This window comes from Boleophthalmus pectinirostris, unplaced genomic scaffold, assembly GCF_026225935.1.
Source record: "Boleophthalmus pectinirostris isolate CB_2022bp ecotype Guang Dong unplaced genomic scaffold, ASM2622593v1 HiC_scaffold_13, whole genome shotgun sequence".
Lineage (NCBI taxonomy): Eukaryota > Metazoa > Chordata > Actinopteri > Gobiiformes > Gobiidae > Boleophthalmus > Boleophthalmus pectinirostris.
The window spans coordinates 1,147,406-1,166,865 of NW_026571036.1; the positions used below are offsets into that span (position 1 = coordinate 1,147,406).

Below are 19,460 nucleotides of genomic sequence, written 5' to 3' on the forward strand. Positions count from 1 at the left end.
TTTGTATCTGTACACTTGTGTATTTGTATCTGTACACTTGTGTATTTGTATTTGTACACTTGTGTATTTGTATTTGTAGACTTGTGTATTTGTATTTGTATTTGTAGACTTGTGTATTTGTATTTGGAGTAGTACACTTGTGTATTTGTATTTGCACTTGTGTATTTGTATTTGTATTTGTAGACTTGTGTATTTGTATTTGTACACTTGTGTATTTGTATCTGTACACTTGTGTATTTGTATTTGTACACTTGTGTATTTGTATTTGTACACTTGTGTATTTGTATTTGTACACTTGTGTATTTGTATTTGTACACTTGTGTATTTGTATTTGTAGTACACTTGTGTATTTGTATTTGTATTTGTACACTTGTGTATTTGTATCTGTACACTTGTGTATTTGTATCTGTACACTTGTGTATTTGTATTTGTACACTTGTGTATTTGTATTTGTACACTTGTGTATTTGTATTTGTAGACTTGTGTATTTGTTGTGTGGCGGCTCGTTCACTTTTTCCGTTTAATATTTTGAGTTTACAGAAAATCTTCTTCCTCATCTTTGACTCATCTCACGTTGCTTCATTCTAAAAACTTTTTGTCATTACTTCATCTGTAAAACGTCTGTGTGGGTCGGGGTTTGGAACAGAACATTTGCTTTTTTTGATCGACACTTTTGTCTGAAACAAAAGAATCGTCACAAAAAACATAATTAGACGTTAAGTTTCCCGTTTAATGAGAAATGGAAACTTAAAAAGGATCGATTGATAAAAATGTGCAGAAAGGAGCAGCTGCATTTAAACTTTCAGTCACTTCCTTTTTTCTATATTTAAATGTTTCCAAAGAACTTCATGATGATTATTATGATGATTAAGATGATTATTAAGACGACTTTTACCTTAGAGCAGAAAAGTAGAGTTTGTGGTAAAAACAGTGAGTGTGCGAGTTGGTGAGGAGCAGCAGCTGTTTTCTGCAAATATTCTGATGTTTTTATCGTTTTTGAGGAAGTGATTTGAGGGAAGTGGATGTTTCTTTTAAGACTTGAGAAACAGTTTGAGTTTGTGAACAGAGAAAAGGAGCAGAGATGGTCACGTCCAGGACTCGTCTGCTGCTCCTGCTCCTCCTGCCGCTGTCAGGTGAGTCCCTGTCTGCTCCTCCTGCCGCTGTCAGGTGCATGTGCAGGTGTGTGTGTCTGTGACGTGTCGTTTGTATATTTGTGTTCAGAAGCCAAAACTTTTCTAGTTCTTAATGTAAAAAGATTTGAACAGTTGAAATGTTTTTGTTTTATTTCACTGTAGTTTTACATTTGGACACATTTGGAAAAAGAAAATTCCAGGTTTAAAGTTTTAAATGTCGTTCAGTGACTCGAGTCACATGTAGAATCAGTGAAAACTTCTGTTTGCACAAATTATAAAAACTGATAAAAAGTCCTTAACATCATTTTAAAAGTTTTGGCCTGAACATATAAAAGTATTTTCACAAAAGAACTTTTAATGTCTTAAATAAAAGTTTATTTCATCAGTGTCTCTTGGTAAAACGTTAAAACGTCGTTTTGAACAAAAGTGTGATTTGTTGTAACATGAAACTTTTCATTCAAACATCTGCATTTATTTTACAGTTTTATTTGTATTATTTACTTCACAAATAAAACTATTTGCTTAGTTGCATAAAAAAGGAAATGAGCTTTGGTCGATTCATTAATAATAATTCAAAATGCATCTGGACAGTAAATATATGAAAGATAGATAAATGTTGTTAGTGTGATTTTGTTTTTTTGGGGTTTTTTTTGCTTTGGCATACAAAGTTAAAATTAAAACTTAAATGAAAAGAGGGAAAGCACCAACATGCTTAAGTTTTATTCAGTTTCTTTAGTGTTTTAGTTTAAAAATTGGTTTCAGAGTTGAGAGTTAAAGCTGTATCAGGGAAATTCTTCAAAACTTTAAGAAAAAAAAAGTCCTGTTGTTTATTTTTAGATCAGTTTGTGTTTTTCATCATTTTCAGTAATATAATTTATTTTAAATCTATTTACATTTTAACAATTTGATCATGTCCCGGGTTTTTAACACTCGATAAATACAGAGACCTACTAGTACTAGTAAACATAAAACTATATATAAAAATATTGACCAGTGGGACTCTCCAAACCAGTACTGAATTAGAGAAACATGAACACCTGTCATATGCACCTGTCATATGCACCTGTCATCTGCACCTGTCAGGACACTGGCTCAGTTTAGTTTTACTGAAATCTCACAGTTTTATCTGATGTGACAATTCTGATTTCAGATCTTTTACACTAAACCCAGTGTTGTTTTTCAGTGTCAAACGCAGAGTTCATGGATCAGACGGTGAAAGAAGAAGAAGACGTCATTTTGTCGTGTGGAGAAGAGACTCGAACTCAGTGTGAATCCACAGACTGGATCTACAGAAAAGACTTCAGAACCACCACAGATCTGTTCAGACGAGGACAGACGACAGGAGAAGGTGCAGGGACGCTCCTGTCAGACTGCTCCCTGCACCTGCCAAGAGTCACAAAGGATCAGAGGGGAACATACAAGTGTAAACAGAACGAGAAAGAAAAGCACCATATTCTCCTGTATGTCGCCTCCTGTGAGTGTTTTTAATATTTTTAATCTGTTTTAAGAGTTGTCATCAAGATTTGATATTTGATTTGAACAGAACAATAATAATAAATAGTAAAACAGATGTTTTAAATGGACAGTAGTTCTTTTGCTCTCAGCTGCTCTGACAGTCGTGGTTCTGTTCAGGTCCAGTTTCTGGTTCATGTTTATTTCAGTTTTTATGCTGCAGAAGGTTTAGATTCCAATTTTTTGTTTTGTGTTTTTTGTTAAAATCACATTTGTTTCTGTGTTTTGTCCTCAGTGTCTCAGCGAGTGGAAAATGACAGAGTGACGTTCAACTGCTCTGTGGCTTCACCTGGAAAATGCCAACATGATTTCAAATGGTTCAACAACAATGAAGAAGTGACCACAGATCATAAAGATCTGAAGATCTCTCGCTCTGACTCTTGGTGTGATTTGTCTGTCTCCTTTAATGATCCGTCTCCTCCGTCTGAGTTTTATCAAACTCTGAAATGTGAAGTTAAACAGAATTACCCGACACAGATCTTCACCTTCGTCCCTCGACCTCCAGGTGAGAACAGATCCCAGATCAGCACATTCACACTGACACCAGTCTGACAGGTGCTGAGTCACACTGACAGGTGCAGACAGGTGCAGACAGGTGCAGACAGGGCCTGGTCATCTCCAGATGAGAGAGAACTAGAGCAGAAGAGACTTTTATAGTTCCTTATCGTGTCTCATGTGTTTTATCTTGTTCCTGTTATTTGTCTGTATTATTTGTTGAGTCTGTACTTCATGACTTTACACTCGTGGTTAGAGCCGAGACGTGGAGGAGGTGTGGAGGAGGTGTGGAGGTGTGGAGGTGTGGAGGTGTGGAGGTGTGGAGGTGTGGAGGTGGAGGAGGTGTGGAGGTGTGGAGGAGGTGTGGAGGAGGTGTGGAGGAGGTGTGGAGGTGTGGAGGAGGTGTGGAGGAGGTGTGGAGGTGTGGAGGAGGTGTGGAGGAGGTGTGGAGGAGGTGTGGAGGTGTGGAGGAGGTGGGAGGTGTGGAGGAGGTGTGGAGGTGTGTGGAGGAGGTGTGGAGGAGGTGTGGAGGAGGTGTGGAGGAGGTGTGGAGGAGGTGTGGAGGTGTGGAGGAGGTGTGGAGGAGGTGTGGAGGAGGTGTGGAGGTGTGGAGGAGGGTGTGGAGGAGGTGTGGAGGAGGTGTGGAGGTGGGAGGTGGAGGAGGTGTGGAGGAGGTGTGGAGTGTGGAGGTGTGGAGGTGTGGAGGTGTGGAGGAGGTGTGGAGGAGTGTGGAGGAGGTGTGGAGGTGTGGTGGAGGAGGTGTGGAGGAGGTGTGGAGGAGGTGTGGAGGTGTGGAGGAGGTGTGGAGGTGTGTGGAGGAGGTGTGGAGGAGGTGTGGAGGTGTGGAGGAGGTGTGGGAGGTGTGGAGGAGGTGTGGAGGAGTGTGGAGGAGGTGTGGAGGTGTGGAGGAGGTGTGGAGGTGTGGTGTGAGGAGGTGTGGAGGAGGTGTGGAGGAGGTGTGGAGGTGTGGAGGTGTGGTGTGGGAGGTGTGGAGGAGGTGTGGAGGTGTGGAGGAGGTGTGGAGGTGTGGAGGAGGGTGTGGAGGTGTGGAGGAGGTGTGGAGGAGGTGTGGAGGAGGTGTGGAGGAGGTGTTGGAGGAGGTGTGGAGGTGTGGAGGAGGTGTGGAGGAGGTGTGGAGGAGGTGTGGAGGTGTGGAGGTGTGGAGGGTGGAGGTGTGGAGGAGGTGTGGAGGAGGTGTGGAGAGGTGTGGGAGGGAGGTGTGGAGGAGGTGTGGAGGAGGTGTGGAGGAGGTGTGGAGGAGGTGTGGAGGAGGTGTGGAGGTGTGGAGGTGTGGAGGTGTGGAGGTGTGGAGGTGTGGAGGAGGTGTGGAGGTGTGGAGGAGGTGTGGAGGAGTGTGGAGTGTGAGGAGAGGTGTGGAGGAGGTGTGGAGGAGGTGTGGAGGTGTGGAGGTGTGGAGGAGGTGTGGAGGTGTGGAGGAGGTGTGGAGGAGGTGGAGGTGTGGAGGAGGTGGAGGTGTGGAGGAGGTGGAGGAGGTGTGGAGGAGGAGGTGTGGGAGGAGTGGAGGAGGTGTGGAGGTGTGGAGGAGGTGGAGGAGGTGTGGAGGAGGTGTGGAGGAGGTGTGGAGGTGTGGAGGAGGGTGGAGGTGTGGAGGAGGTGTGGAGGAGGAGGTGTGGAGGAGGTGTGGAGGAGGTGTGGAGGAGGTGTGGAGGAGTGTGGAGGTGTGGAGGAGGTGTGGAGGTGTGGAGGAGGTGGGAGGTGTGGAGGAGTGTGGAGGAGGTGGAGGAGGTGTGGAGGAGGTGTGGAGGAGGTGTGGAGGTGTGGAGGAGGTGTGGAGGAGGTGTGGGGAGGTGTGGAGGAGGGTGTGGAGGTGTGGAGGTGTGGAGGTGTGGAGGTGTGGAGGAGGTGTGGAGGTGTGGAGGTGTGGAGGTGTGGAGGAGGTGTGGAGGAGGTGTGGAGGAGGTGTGGAGGTGTGGAGGTGTGGAGGTGTGGAGGTGTGGAGAGGTGTGGAGGAGGTGTGAGGTGGAGGGTGTGGAGGTGTGGAGGAGTGTGGAGGTGTGGAGGTGTGGAGGTGTGGAGGTGTGGAGGAGGTGTGGAGGTGTGGAGGTGTGGAGGAGGTGTGGAGGAGGTGTGGAGGTGTGGAGGTGTGGAGGTGTGGAGGAGGTGTGGAGGAGGTGTGGAGGAGGTGTGGAGGAGGTGTGGAGGTGTGGAGGAGGTGTGGAGGAGGTGTGGAGGTGTGGAGGTGTGGAGGTGTGGAGGTGTGGAGGAGGTGTGGAGGAGGTGTGGAGGTGTGGAGGAGGTGTGGAGGAGTGTGGAGGTGTGGAGGAGGTGTGGAGGAGGTGGAGGAGGTGTGGAGGAGGTGTGGAGGTGTGAGGTGTGGAGGTGTGGAGGAGGTGTGAGGAGGTGTGGAGGTGTGGAGGTGTGGAGGTGTGAGGTGTGGAGGTGTGGAGGAGGTGTGGAGGAGGTGTGGAGGTGTGGAGGAGGTGTGGAGGTGTGGACATGTTCAGCCCTTTAGTCGCCACGTTTAAAACAGGAAGTGAACACGAGTGTGATTTGGCTCCATTGACTCTAATTCACTTTGCAGAGATTTTTTTCACAACGACCAGAATTCCCAGACTGTAGAGTCCAGTCCACAAACCGTCTGGACTGTGACTCCAGATTTTTGAGTCGTAGTTTCAAAGTCAAAAGGTGAGTTTGTTTGGTCTCGTGTGTCTGTTTCCGTCCACACGGTGCACGGATCCACCTGAAGCTGAACCTGAACTGAACCTGAACCTGAACTTGAACCTGAGCTGAAGCTGCAGATTTGAGCTTGAACGAGTCGAGTGCAGAACAGTTTTCCTTCATTCTGCACAAATCGTTTCACAGTTTTCATCCCAAACCGAGAGTATCCCAGTTTTTTATTTTGAAAATCTGGTCGTCCTGAGTCTGAGAGCCAAACAAAATCCAAAACAGCTGCTTTTTAAAAATCCCACGGCGTTTCTGAACACTAATGTTATTTTATTATTACAGACATATTTTCTGTCCTCCTCACGTCTCGCTCACGTCAGTAATTTCAGTGTTTTATTTCTTTTATTTCTACTTAGATGAGAAAACTACTGAACCTCCCACAACCTCAAGACCTGGTACTTCTACTTCTGCTACTGCTGCTCCAACTTTTTCCACTGATATTTCAACACAAGTGAAAGTCCAGGACCAGACTAACTCTCCTTCACCCTTCACTCGCTGTACTAAACACTGCAGATTCTCAAGCGTTGTTTGCTCAGATCTTTAAAATAATCCCTAGTTTTTGGTTCCTGTGCAGTGCTGGTGTCGGTCGTCGTCCCCGTGGTCGTGTGTGTGGCTCTTCTGCTCATCTGTGTGGCTCTCGTTCTGTGGAGGAAACTCTCAGGTGAGACAAACGCAGGAAAAGCACAAAATCACGACGGAAGAAGAAGCTTATGGTCGTTTTCAAGAGTTTTTCTGTGTTTTGGCCAAACAAACGTCCTTTTTACTGTTGCTGGGATCACACTGGTCAAAAACAGAGACGTTTCTGGTATAAAACTGGATAAATGAGCGGGGACAGAGGACACGAGGTCAAAACTGGGACTGTCCGGGGTCAAAGGGGACGCTGGTCGCTCTAGATCAGGGGTCAGAAACCTTAAAGACAGAAAAGAAAAACACCACAAAACCTTTTGAGTCTAAAACGAGGAGAAAACTGCAGGTGGTTTATTTCCCTGTGGCTCCGTGTAAAAGACTCGAGTGTTTCATTATGAAATCAACCAAACTGTTACAGAGAAAACAGAATTTTATTTCTGCACGTAACAAAAACATTTCAAACTCCGAATAAGAAAACGGTTGAGGCTTTATTCAAATGAAACACTCAGTGACTATTTGTTTTCTCTTCGTAGGAAATAAAAATCCAAACTTAAATTCTCCACCTGCAGTGAACCAAAACCACATCTGCTTCTGTGTCCGTCACACTTGTGTGCTGCAGTCAGTCTTCAACCTGGATTTAAAAAAGACTATTTCACTTCACAAAGTGTATAAATGTGCAAAGTTCTTGGATCATCTTGGATCATTCATGTACCAGGAGTAAAAGTTGAGTAAAAGTTGTTGCTGCTGCAGGAGTCGGTGAGTCCGGCTGCAGATCTGTGTCGCTGTCGCACATCGACGGATCTGACGCAGAGTTTGAGCGACAAAACGATTTAAAATGTTTTAGTTTAATATTACAAGATTAGAATTATACTTGAACTCTTCCACTTGAGAGCTGAGCCCAAAGACAAAGCTCTGGATTTATCATCATGTTCCTCCCCTCACCTCTGGTCATGACCCGAAGGACCAGATCCACGACACAAGAGACACAGATGAGTTTCCTCCGCAGGGCGTCCGGGCGTCTCCCTTAGAGACAGAGGTTGGAGCTCGGAGTAGAGCCGCTGCTCCTCCACGTGGAGAGGAGCGTCTGAGGGGAGGACGTCTGTTCTGATGTTGTCCTCCTGGAGGGACGATGTCTCTGGACTGGACTTTGAAGACCTCAGGTCCCACAGGATGAATGGATGAAAGTTTAACATCATCTACAAATGTAGAATTACATTTAAAATCAAACTAATTCAAATAAAAACACATCGTGATTAAATTCTCATTATTTCTTTTCCAAAGTCACAGGAGCCACAACAGAAAGATGAAAGAGCCACATGTGGCTCTGGAGCCGCAGGCAGCTGACCCCTGACCTCGAGCAACACAGAGTCATTAAAACTCAGTTTGCAGTTAGAGTTTGGGTCCTGATTATTGTCACAGTCATGTTAACCACAACTAGCATGCTAACACAAACTTCCTGATTATCGGACATTACAATGCTTTAATATTGGTGTCAGATTTGTTTTGAGAAATATTTCCAAAATATCTTGCTGCTTCTTACTGTGAGTGGAGCTCGCCTCTCCACAGATCCGACCTGTAACTGGACCTGGTGTTTTTGTTTTTCAGGAGGCGGAGTCACAGACGGAGACACTGTGAGTAAAACAGATCACATTTTTATTGAATGTGACAGGTGCGTGTGACAGGTGCATGTGACAGGTGCGTGTGACAGGTGCATGTGACAGGTGCAGTGACAGGTGCATGTGTGCAGGTGTGTGACAGGTGCATGTTGATGCTGAAAATGCTTTTTGAAAAACAAAACAGGTGCAGCATTTAAGAAAAAAACAAATCAAACCTCAGTTTTAAAACCTTCTGCCTTTTCTTGGTTTTCTCAGAGTTGAACATGTTTAGATTTCAGATTTGACTCCAGACGTTGAAGTTCTTGGTGTGACGCAGAATAAAAGAAAAGTTTTCTTTAGAAATGAAGGTTTAAATGTCAGAAAAGTAAAGTATCTGAGTGTTTTAGATTCTGGATTTCCTGTGATGACATAAACTGTGGGATCCTGTTTTAAACTCAGCGTGACTTCCTCTATTTGACTGTTTTATTTTTATTTATTTTTCTTCTTAAACTGTGACTTGACTTTTGTAAAACTGTGGTGAACATCGAGCACAGGGACTTTCCACAGTGACACTTTATTATTGTTCAAACATTCCTCTTTTCCAACATGAATAATGTTAATGTGAGAGTTTTTTATGAAGTACAACACTTAAACATGCATCAAGAATCTCAGACTTCAGGTCATCACACAATCCAAACTGAAAAAGTGATGATCAAACCTCCATGTTTGTTTTCCCAGTGGGACGTGTCTGTTGTCAAAGTCGATCTTTTCAAGTCTTTTGAACCATTTCACTTTTGTTTCTGGTTCTGATATTGTCATATTTTAGTTTTGGGATTCGGACATCGTAATTGTGTGAGCGGAAAACGACTCGAGAAATGTGTTTGTGAACTTCATAAATGCAAAAGTGAATCAGATGTTCAAACTGTTTCGTTGAAAAATAGTGAAAGGTGAAGGTGATGGGCAGGATTGATCCACAGGAAGAACCAAAAAGGAAACATTTGTCTGTAAGAAATCATCCCGAGTTTACAGAGAACATTTTGTATGTGGAGCCACGACAAAACAAAATCCTGTTTGTTAATGTAGAGGAGCAGAAGACAAACAGACTGAGCTGCACTTTCTTGTTCTTGTGGTTTTACACAAACATCACGTCTTGGTCTTTGCAGTGGAAGGTGTTTCTTGGTGAACAGTTGGAGACTTTCACTTTGGCGTTGATTTTTTAAATTCATAACCGAGGTTGAACGAGGGATCGGGGTTTTGTTTTGTTGTCGCTCCACATACAAAATGTTCTCTGTAAACTCGGGAGGATTTCTTAGTCACAACTATCAAAAACAAGAGACGTGTCGGAATAACGATACTAACAACAATATCAGAAAACCGGCAGGTGTGAATGGAGACACGTCGTAATTGTCCTATTTCCTTTGAGTCTCCTTGAGTTGCCCCGCGGGTGTGGAGATGTGATGACATGATCCAACACGATACTCTGCAGTGTACACTTCCATTTTTTAGCACAGAGTTCAGTAGCCATTGACAGACGTCCACTGGGTTCTTCACTCACGGACTTGGAAGCCCAACCCTAACCCAGGACACAACAACCTTCTCTTATTTAAAGCCTCTTTGGGATATGGGCAGTCCCACTAAACTTAAACATTTTACTTTAACAGAGCAAAAACCTAAACAGTCCAGATGTGTTCTTGGAGCCCGGGGGGGTCGCTCAGTTTAGGGGAAAAACTTGTTTTGGACAGAACAGAGTCATTTTAGAGAAACAGAAACTGCAAGAGTTTGGTCTCCTCAAAAAGCAGATTTGCAGATAAAACTGAAATTCAGATATTACACAATAAAGGGATGTCGGAAAAGACGACGGACGCACCTTTCTCTTCTCCTGCAGACTGACCCTGACCTTTGTCCTTTGTCTCTTCTCCTGCAGACTGACCCTGACCTTTGTCCTTTGTCCTTTCTCCTGCAGACTGACCCTGACCTTTGTCCTTTGTCTTTTCTCCTGCAGACTGACCCTGACCTTTGTCTTAGACTGACCCTGACCTTTGTCCTTTGTCTTTTCTCCTGCAGACTGACCCTGACCTTTGTCCTTTGACCTTTTCCTTTGCAGACTGACCCTGACCTTTGTCTTAGACTGACCCTTTTGTCCTTTGTCTCTTTCTCCTGCAGACTGACCCTGACCTTTGTCCTTTGTCTTTCTTTGTCCTGCAGACTGACCCTGACCTTTGTCTCTTTCTCCTCCTGCAGACTGACCCTGACCTTTTGTCCTTTGTCTTTTCTCCTGCAGACTGACCCTGACCTTTGTCTTTTCTCCTGCAGAGACCCTGACCTTTGTCCACCTGAGACTGACCCTTTTGTCCTTTGTCTTTTCTCCTGCAGACTGACCCTGACCTTTGTCCTTGTCTCTTTCTCCCTGCAGACTGACCCTGTCCTTTGTCCTTTTCTCCTGCAGACTGACCCTGACCTTTGTCTTTTCTCCTGCAGATGTCGTCCGTGACCCTGACGTGGCTTACGCCTCAGTCCAGTTCAAACAGAAGGACTCGAACCCTCGCGTGAGTTTCATCAGGCTCAATAGAAAAAGGTGGATTGTTCCAGAAACGTGGAGTGATTCTGGTGTTTTTTTTGTCGTTGCAGTTCAGGGTCGAGGACGAGGACGTGACCTACAGCGCCGTGAGGAACCCAGAGACCTGCAGCTCGGTGAGTGTCCCGCCCGCCCGACGTCACACGCAGCAAAGTCGCCTAAACTCTGGGCTCGTCTCATAAAAATCCGGTCCAGTTGTTGGGAAAATGTCCAGGTCACACGTCCATGGCCGCTTCCTTTGTTTGAGTCTTTATCCTCCTTATATTTTCTCGTTGGCTCTTTATTTTTTCGTTGACGTTGGAGTCAGGACCGTCTGTAGTTGCGCTCGGACATTTCTTTTCATCAGATCATTTCAGAAACCGCCCGGTTCTGATAAGACGCCTCCAACTTATCCTGAACACAGCGATCCCCTCAAATATGAATAAACTCTCTAACCTCACTTTCCCTCCACTGACGAGACTCGGAGGCTTCAGAGCTCGAAAATCCTCTTGCATTTGTCTCCAAAACCAAAATGAAAAAACAGATAATGATTCGTTTTTTTTTCAGTTTTTGATTTGGTGTTTAAATGAAAAATGGGGGAAAAAATGGATAATGGACTGAACCAGGACTGAACCAGGTCCGGGACCAGACCAGAACCAGACCAGAACTGAAATTGGGACCACACCAGGACCAGACCAGGACTGAAACCGGTTTAGTCCTGGTTGAGTCCATTATCCATTTAAACACAAAACCGAAAACTGAAGAATTGAATCTTTATCTGTTTTTTTTTTTTTTTTTTCATTTTGGTTTTGGAGACAAACAAATGAAGAAAATTGTTTTAAATAGTTTTTTCCTTTTCTTATTTTTGGTTTTATTTTGAAAAACGACTGAACGAATGACACACGGATTGGAAATAAAGGTCGAAATCTGTTTTTTGTTTGACACTAAATCGAAAAAAATATTTTCGAACGAACGAGTCGTAAACGGACCCTGAAAATGTGTTAAAATCCATTTGGTATTTTTCTGGTTTTCAGAGCGTCTCAAACTGATCTGGATGTTTCTTCATTTTTTTCTCTTGTAGCAAAAACCTGAAGACGCCGTCACTTATGTCACCGCTGATTTCAATAACGTCAAGAAAAAGAAGAGACGTGAGGTGAGGCTGGAGGAGAATCTAACCCACGACCTGGTGTCTGAGGAGGCGGCGCGGGCTCAGCTTTTGTTTTTGTTTCAGAGTCGCGAGAGCAGAAACGACGACGTGACCTACAGCTCCGTGAGGGCCTTTTCTCCAGAGTGTGACCCAAACGTCCTGTACGCCTCCGTCAAACAAAACAAACCTCGTGCAAAATGACACTGAGCGAGTTTAAAGAACCCGGAGGACATCAACATCATCAACATCATCAACATCATCAACATCAACATCAACATCATCAACATCATCAACATCAACATCATCATCATCAACATCATCAACATCATCACATCAACATCATCAACATCATCAACATCAACATCATCAACATCATCAACATCATCAACATCATCAACATCATCAACATCAACATCAACATCATCAACATCATCAACATCATCATCAACATCAACATCAACATCAACATCATCAACATCATCAACATCATCAACATCATCATCATCAACATCATCAACATCATCATCATCAACATCAACATCATCAACATCATCAACATCATCAACATCATCAACATCATCAACATCAACATCATCAACATCAACATCAACATCATCATCAAACATCAACATCAACATCAACATCAACATCATCATCAACATCAACATCAACATCATCAACATCAACATCATCAACATCATCACATCAACATCATCAACATCATCAGCATCAACATCATCAACATCATCATCACATCATCACATCAACATCATCATCATCATCAACATCATCAACATCATCAACATCAACATCAACATCATCAACATCATCATCATCAACATCAACATCATCAACATCATCATCAACATCATCAACATCAAACATCATCAGCATCAACATCATCAACATCATCATCATCATCATCAACATCATCAACATCATCAACATCATCAACATCAACATCAACATCATCAATCATCAACATCAACATCATCAACATCATCAACATCATCAACATCAACATCAACATCATCATCAACATCATCAACATCAACATCAACATCAACATCAACATCAACATCATCATCAACATCAACATCAACATCATCAACATCATCAACATCATCAACATCAACATCATCAACATCATCACATCATCAACATCAACATCATCAACATCAACATCATCAACATCATCAACATCATCAACATCATCAACATCAACATCAACATCACATCAAACATCATCAACATCAACATCAACATCATCAACATCAACATCATCAACATCAACATCATCAACATCATCAACATCAACATCATCAACATCATCAACATCATCAACATCATCAACATCAACATCATCAACATCAATCATCATCAACATCATCAACATCAACATCAACATCATCAACATCATCATCATCATCAACATCATCAACATCATCAACATCATCATCATCATCAACATCATCATCAACATCATCACATCAACATCATCAACAATCATCAAATCATCATCAACATCAACATCAACATCATCAACATCATCAACATCATCAACATCATCACATCATCAGCATCAACATCAACATCATCAACATCAACATCATCAACATCATCAATCATCAACATCAACATCATCAACATCATCAACATCATCAACATCATCAACATCAACATCATCAACATCATCAACATCATCATCATCATCAACATCATCAACATCACATCAACATCATCAACATCAACATCATCAACATCAACATCAACATCATCAACATCAACATCAACATCATCAACATCATCAACATCAACATCATCAACATCATCAACATCAACATCAAACATCATCAACATCATCAACATCATCATCAACATCAACATCATCAACATCATCAACATCATCAAACATCATCAACATCATCAACATCATCAACATCATCAACATCATCAACATCAACATCAACATCATCAACATCATCAACATCATCATCAATTCATCATCATGGTCCATTTTTAAAACCGACAAGGACAGTGACAAAACAGAACAACAAAAAATCTTGATGTTTTTAAAGACAGATGTACCAGAGTCTCTTCACGTTGGACTGAACTTGTTGCTCTGAGTCTCACATTTGTGAGTCACTTTATTATTTTATTGTCCGATTTGTTCAGTCTGCAGATAAAACTGTGCATTTAGTGCTGGTGTTAAAAGTCCCATATGTCTGGGACTACGGTACCCATAATGCACCTGTCTGTAGTTCCGGTACACTCGGGTCCCAAAAGTAGAGGAGCCTCGTGCTGGTCCCGAGTTGCCTGTGTCTTTTTATGTGTGTGTAAATGTGCCGTGTGCGTTCATGCAGGGTGAGTGTTGTTTATATTGAGTGTGAATGTGTGTTTAGTTTGTTAGTTTATTTGAAATGTCAGTTGTTAATTTCATAACGAGTTAACGCTGTCGCTATAGACGCGTCAAGAATCTCGGACTTCCGGTCATCGCCCGATCCACACTGGGATCTGGTGACATGAGGAAATGTCTCAAACCCGAGCAGCCGACGTAAACCCAAACCCGATCCACACAACCAGCCCCGAAAGAGCTCGAAATCCACTGAAATCCCACAAAACACCGACACGACACCAGACACGACTCCGAACCAAACAGGATCATGTGTCACGAGTTCATACAAAAACTTCAAGACCAAAATGACGAGGCCACAGCAGCAAGAGACAAGACACAATATTCCAGCGGAAGTCAGTGACTAACATTTTGTTAGAGAGACTTAATAATCCGTTTATTTATAGTTTTGGTTGTGTTTGGTTCAACATTGGTTTATTCAAGTGTATTTTTGTGAACAAGTCCTCGCTGTAAATCAGACACATGAGGCTGTTCTTCTGTTCACACGTCTGTTTTATTTATTTTCTTTCTGTTGTTTTTGTTTGTCTTACAGTTCCTGTGTTAAATGTTCTTTAGAAAGTCAAGTTTATTGATCTTTGAAATGGTGTATTTGCATTTTTATTCCATGGTCTTTATATGAGTTGAAATTGGTCTCAAAATGTCAATATTCTCGTTTATCACAATAAATTCTTGGTCAATTAATCGTCCAGTTAAATCTGTTATCGTCACAGGTCTAGTGTTCAGGTCACATTTTTTCTCATCAGACAATAAATCTTTCTTCCACATTTCAGTGTCTCATGTTTGGTCTTGTACAAACTCCAGACGGGTCATTCTGAGTCGTTGAAGGAGTCGAGATCTTTGAAGACGTTTTTAGTTCTTAAACTCTTCTCTGGCAGATGTCGTCTGGTGATGGTTCTGCAGTCGGCACCAGTGACCAGCTTCATTTGGGCCGAGGATCGACCCGTGTGTCGACCGACGGCCGACTGGATCCTCCGGCTCAGGGCTGTGACAGTTTTTTGGGTCTAACACTTGACTTTTTTCTCATGACCCTCAGGATCTTTTCAGAAGTTTAAAATGACTGTGTTTGTGCGTCGAGCTGCAGCTGCGAGAGGCTCATGCAGCTCAACAATCCGACCGCGTTTAAAGACAGAAAACTTTTTTGTTTTTGTCATCAGGAGGTCGTGACCGTGTGGAGACCTGACAGAAAATCACACTGAATCCACATTTTTACAAAGTTTTGTTCTTTTAAAGGCTCTGGTCTTAATTGATGTAATAAATTATTTACTCAAATGTGTTTCTTGTCTCACTCCCATTTCTTCTTTTTACATTTTGAAGCTCGACTTGGAACCTTCTGAAGATCCAACAGAACAAAATGTGAATTCTGGTCTTAAAAGTTTGATGAGGAGTGGAGGTTCCTGCAGCTTTGGTTCGTGTTGACGTCGTGTGTGGACCTGGAGATTTCTCTGAACTTGTGAAATGATTTTTTGATGAATTACATTTTACAGACGATTCTTTTGGCCGTGAAATACGTGACAGGATTAAAGGGGAAGTGTGTGGTCGGCTCAAGGGCGACGCTTGAAGTGTGAAGCTGTTAAAGTGATATAAAAATCTATACTCAGTCACAGACATGTTTCACCACTCAGATTGTTTCTCAAACTCTAATTCTCTTTTCTTAAAATACACAGTGACTCTGTGGAACATTACAACTGCAGTTTTATCTGTGTTCAAATCTCAAGCCCAAACTGTGTTGTGCTGTTCAAATATTCAGACACTGGACGGTCAAAGGAGCCGTGAGCTCTTAAAAAGCTCCAACAAACACCTCAGAGTCTCCAGAGTTTTTATTTGGAGGTAAATCCTCTGTCACTGAAGCATCATGTTTCACTTAAACACTTTAAACTCGGCTCGTTCACTGTGAGAACTTTGGTTCCCAGTGGAACTGGTGCAGGAACCGACACAGACACTGACTCTGTTCTGACCTGAAAACAGCTGCACTGAGCTGCAGAGGCTGAACTAGCACTGAGTCAGGACCAGTGCAGGTGCTGGAGTTTAGAGAACGTTCAGATCAGAGACATTTTAAGTCTAAACCAACAGGATTTAGTTTTTCAGCGCTGCTTTCTGATTGGACAATCGTCTTGAACCAAAACACCAAATTCTAAATAAATAAATAATTTTAAATAAATGAGGTCGTGTCCAGTGTTTGTGTGTTTAACTTTAGAATGAATCAGCGTCTCACTTGTTGTCAGTAAAGTCGTCTCTGATTGGCTGGTGTTTGTCTCGTCTCTGGGACACGTGTGCAGATCAACTGATTTGGACGGACGGAGAATGTTTCTAAATCAGATTCTGTGTCAGTTTTATGTGTAAAGATCAGAGGAAGTGACTCAGAAGATCCACAGCCTCCACACAAACGTCTCAGTCTGACTCAAACGTCCAGTGTCGTCCCTTTAGATTCTGAGCAGAAAAGTTTATCTGGTGGTTTTATCGTGTCGTGTGGATGGAGACAGTTTCAGAGTTTCAGAGTTTCAGAGTTTCAGAGTTTCAGAGTTTCAGAGTTTCTGCACTTTGATGAAAACAGAAAAACGAGACGGGACCAAAAACAGGAAGTAAGAAACAAATAAAAGGAGACGACGGTTCACACAGAGGTTCACTTTTTTACACTCTGAGTTTGAGCAGAAATGTTCAGATCCACCACCCGCCTGGTGTCCCTGCTACTCCTGCTCCTGCCAGGTGAGTCCCTGTCTGCTGCTCCTGTCAGGTGAGTCCCTGTCTGCTGCTCCTGCCAGGTGAGTCCCTGTCTGCTGCTCCTGTCAGGTGAGTCCCTGTCTGCTGCTCTGGGACAGTGTGAAGGACAGAGGGACATTTCCTTAATGTTTTGATTGAAGTAACAGTACTTACACAGTACAGAGTAAGAGTACTTTTACTGGAGTAAAGTTGTGCTTCCTCTTCTCTGTGAGTGAGTCTAAAGTGACAAACTGAAGTGTTTCTCACTTTGTGTCGTATTTGAAGTTTTGTTCAGTTACATCAGTCGTTGTTTTCAGACTCTTGAAGTTTCTTTTACTTGTGCTACTTTTACTAAATACATTTTACTCTTACTTGAGTATTTTCTTGGATCACTACTTTGTACTTGAGTAATATTATTTTGAAGTAACTTTACTGCAGTATTTGGCTCCTGTGGACTTGTGGAAAGATGTTTTCATCTTTTTATACTGAGATTAAACTTAAAGCTGCAGTGTGGAACATTTCTAGAGGAGGGTCCAACACCTGCTCGTCTCCATGGAAACAACAACAAACACTGAGCTGGAGGGCGGAGCCAACGCACAAATGCATTTCACTCTCATGTTCCACAAGTTTAACTAAACCCAGTGTTGTTTTTCAGTGTCAAACGTAGAGATCATGGATCAGACGGTGAAAGAAGAAGAAGACGCTGTTTTGTCGTGTGGAAAAGTTTCTCCTCAAACTCAGTGTGAGTTCACAGACTGGATCTACCAAAAAGACATCACAAGCACCACCACAGATCTGATCAGACGAGGACAGACGACAGGAGAAGGTGCAGGGACGCTCCTGTCAGACTGCTCCCTGCACCTGCCAAGAGTCACAAAGGATCAGAGGGGAACATACAAGTGTAAACAGAACGGGAAAGAAACCAGCTATATTCTCCTGTATGTCGCCTCCTGTGAGTGTTTTTAATATTTTTAATCTGTTTTAAGAGTTGTCATCGTTTTTCAGATTGATTGAGATTTGATTTGAACAGAACAATTAATAAATAGTAAAACAGATGTTTTAAAATGGACAGTAGTTCTTTTGCTCTCAGCTGCTCTGACAGTCGTGGTTCTGTTCAGGTCCAGTTTCTGGTTCTTGTGTTTTGTAACAAACATTTGTGAAGTCAGAGTTGATTCTTTGTGCATCTTGTTCCACCAAGAAGAGAACGACTCAAGTGCAGTTAAATCTCTTTACTGAAGATTTCACAAAATTGGGAGACATAAAAACATAGAAAAATGGAACTTTAATCTGCAGGTGACAGGAGGCTCCTGTCCCATCATGCACCTGCACTCGCCTTAAATCAGGAGCCACAGACACAAAATAAAAAAATAAACATGACTTAAGTATTTAACTTATGATTCACATTAACAATAATTCATTGAAAGAAAAATGTTAAATAGATCAATTTTTTTTTTTTTAGCAAATAATCAACAAAATAAACAAATAAACAAACAAATAATAACAAAAAATAATCCTGTTACCCACAAAGAACGACCGAAAATAACCAAAAATCCAACATTTTAAGTAAATATTAAATCAAACTAAATAAGATTAATTATCTCAGTCATGAAAAAAATGTCCAAACTGGGTTTAGGCTCCAACATGTTGATTTCAGTTTTTTATGCTGCAGAAGGTTTTGACTTTAGTTTTTTGTTTTGTTTTTGGTCCCATTAAAAATTCAAACATTTGTTTCTGTGTTTTGTCCTCAGTGTCTCAGCGAGTGGAAAATGACACAGTGACGTTCACCTGCTCTGTGGCTTCACCTGGAGGATGTCCACATGATTTCAAAATGGTTCAACAACAATAAACCAGTGACCACAGATCATAAAGATCTGAAGATCTCTCAGTCTGACTCTGGGTGTGATTTGTCTGTCTCCTTTAATGATCCGTCTCCTCCGTCTGAGTTTTATCAAACTCTGAAATGTCAAGTTAAACAGAATTCACCCGACAAAGATCCTTCATCCTTCGTCCCCTCGACCTCCAGGTGAGAAAACTGGACATTCACATTTGATGCACGATTCTAATCGACATTTTCTGTTTTCAGATGAAAAAACCACAGTGGACCATGACACACACAGAGGTAACTCCAGCACCGTCACCATAGCAACCGTGATGTAAACACGGGTCCAGTGAGTGATGACGTCGTCCTCTCACACTGATTTCCCGACTGTTCACGTTCTACTTTTCTCACTAAATATACAAAACATAAAAGAACAAATGTTGAACCTGATCATTATTATTATTGACCCAAAACTCAGTGAAGTAAAACTCAAATCTGTTTTCCAACTCACGTATTTTCAGTCACAACAGACAAAAAATGTGTAATGAAGAAAAAAACTAATATAAGTGTCACTTTTTGTGGGAAATGTATTTGATAAATTGAAAGACTAGTAGTACTAGTAGTAGTAGTAGTAGTAGTAGTAGTAGTAGTAGTAGTAGTAGTAGTAGTAGTAGTAGTAGTAGTAGTAGTAGTAGTAGTAGTAGCAGTAGTAGTAGTAGTAGTAGTAGCAGTAGTAGTAGTAGTAGTAGTAGCGTAGTAGTAGTAGTAGTAGTAGCAGTAGTA

The 19,460-nt window shown here is 42.3% G+C and overlaps 1 protein-coding gene and 1 long non-coding RNA gene across 9 annotated transcripts in view; both read left to right on the plus strand.

Annotated features, from left to right (window-relative positions):
- The first annotated feature begins 732 nt into the window (after nucleotides 1–732).
- Nucleotides 733–19,460, plus strand: part of LOC129407613 (uncharacterized) — a 35,283-nt gene continuing 16,555 nt past the window's right edge. The window contains exons 1-6 of one of the 8 annotated variants that reach the window (XM_055149156.1): nucleotides 737–1,167; nucleotides 2,317–2,607; nucleotides 2,881–3,150; nucleotides 6,182–6,220; nucleotides 6,400–6,486; nucleotides 6,986–8,051. In XM_055149156.1, the coding sequence (XP_055005131.1) occupies nucleotides 1,023–1,167; nucleotides 2,317–2,607; nucleotides 2,881–3,150; nucleotides 6,182–6,220; nucleotides 6,400–6,486; nucleotides 6,986–7,173 (1,020 nt within the window). In that variant the 5' untranslated portion in view covers nucleotides 737–1,022 and the 3' untranslated portion in view covers nucleotides 7,174–8,051. The other 7 variants (XM_055149160.1, XM_055149154.1, XM_055149157.1 and 4 more) reach the window with 7 other exon arrangements.
- LOC129407624 (uncharacterized) lies at nucleotides 10,529–12,073 on the plus strand. Its single transcript, XR_008631635.1, has 4 exons — nucleotides 10,529–10,593; nucleotides 10,676–10,738; nucleotides 11,683–11,754; nucleotides 11,833–12,073. It is a non-coding gene; the product is annotated as an uncharacterized LOC129407624 (long non-coding RNA).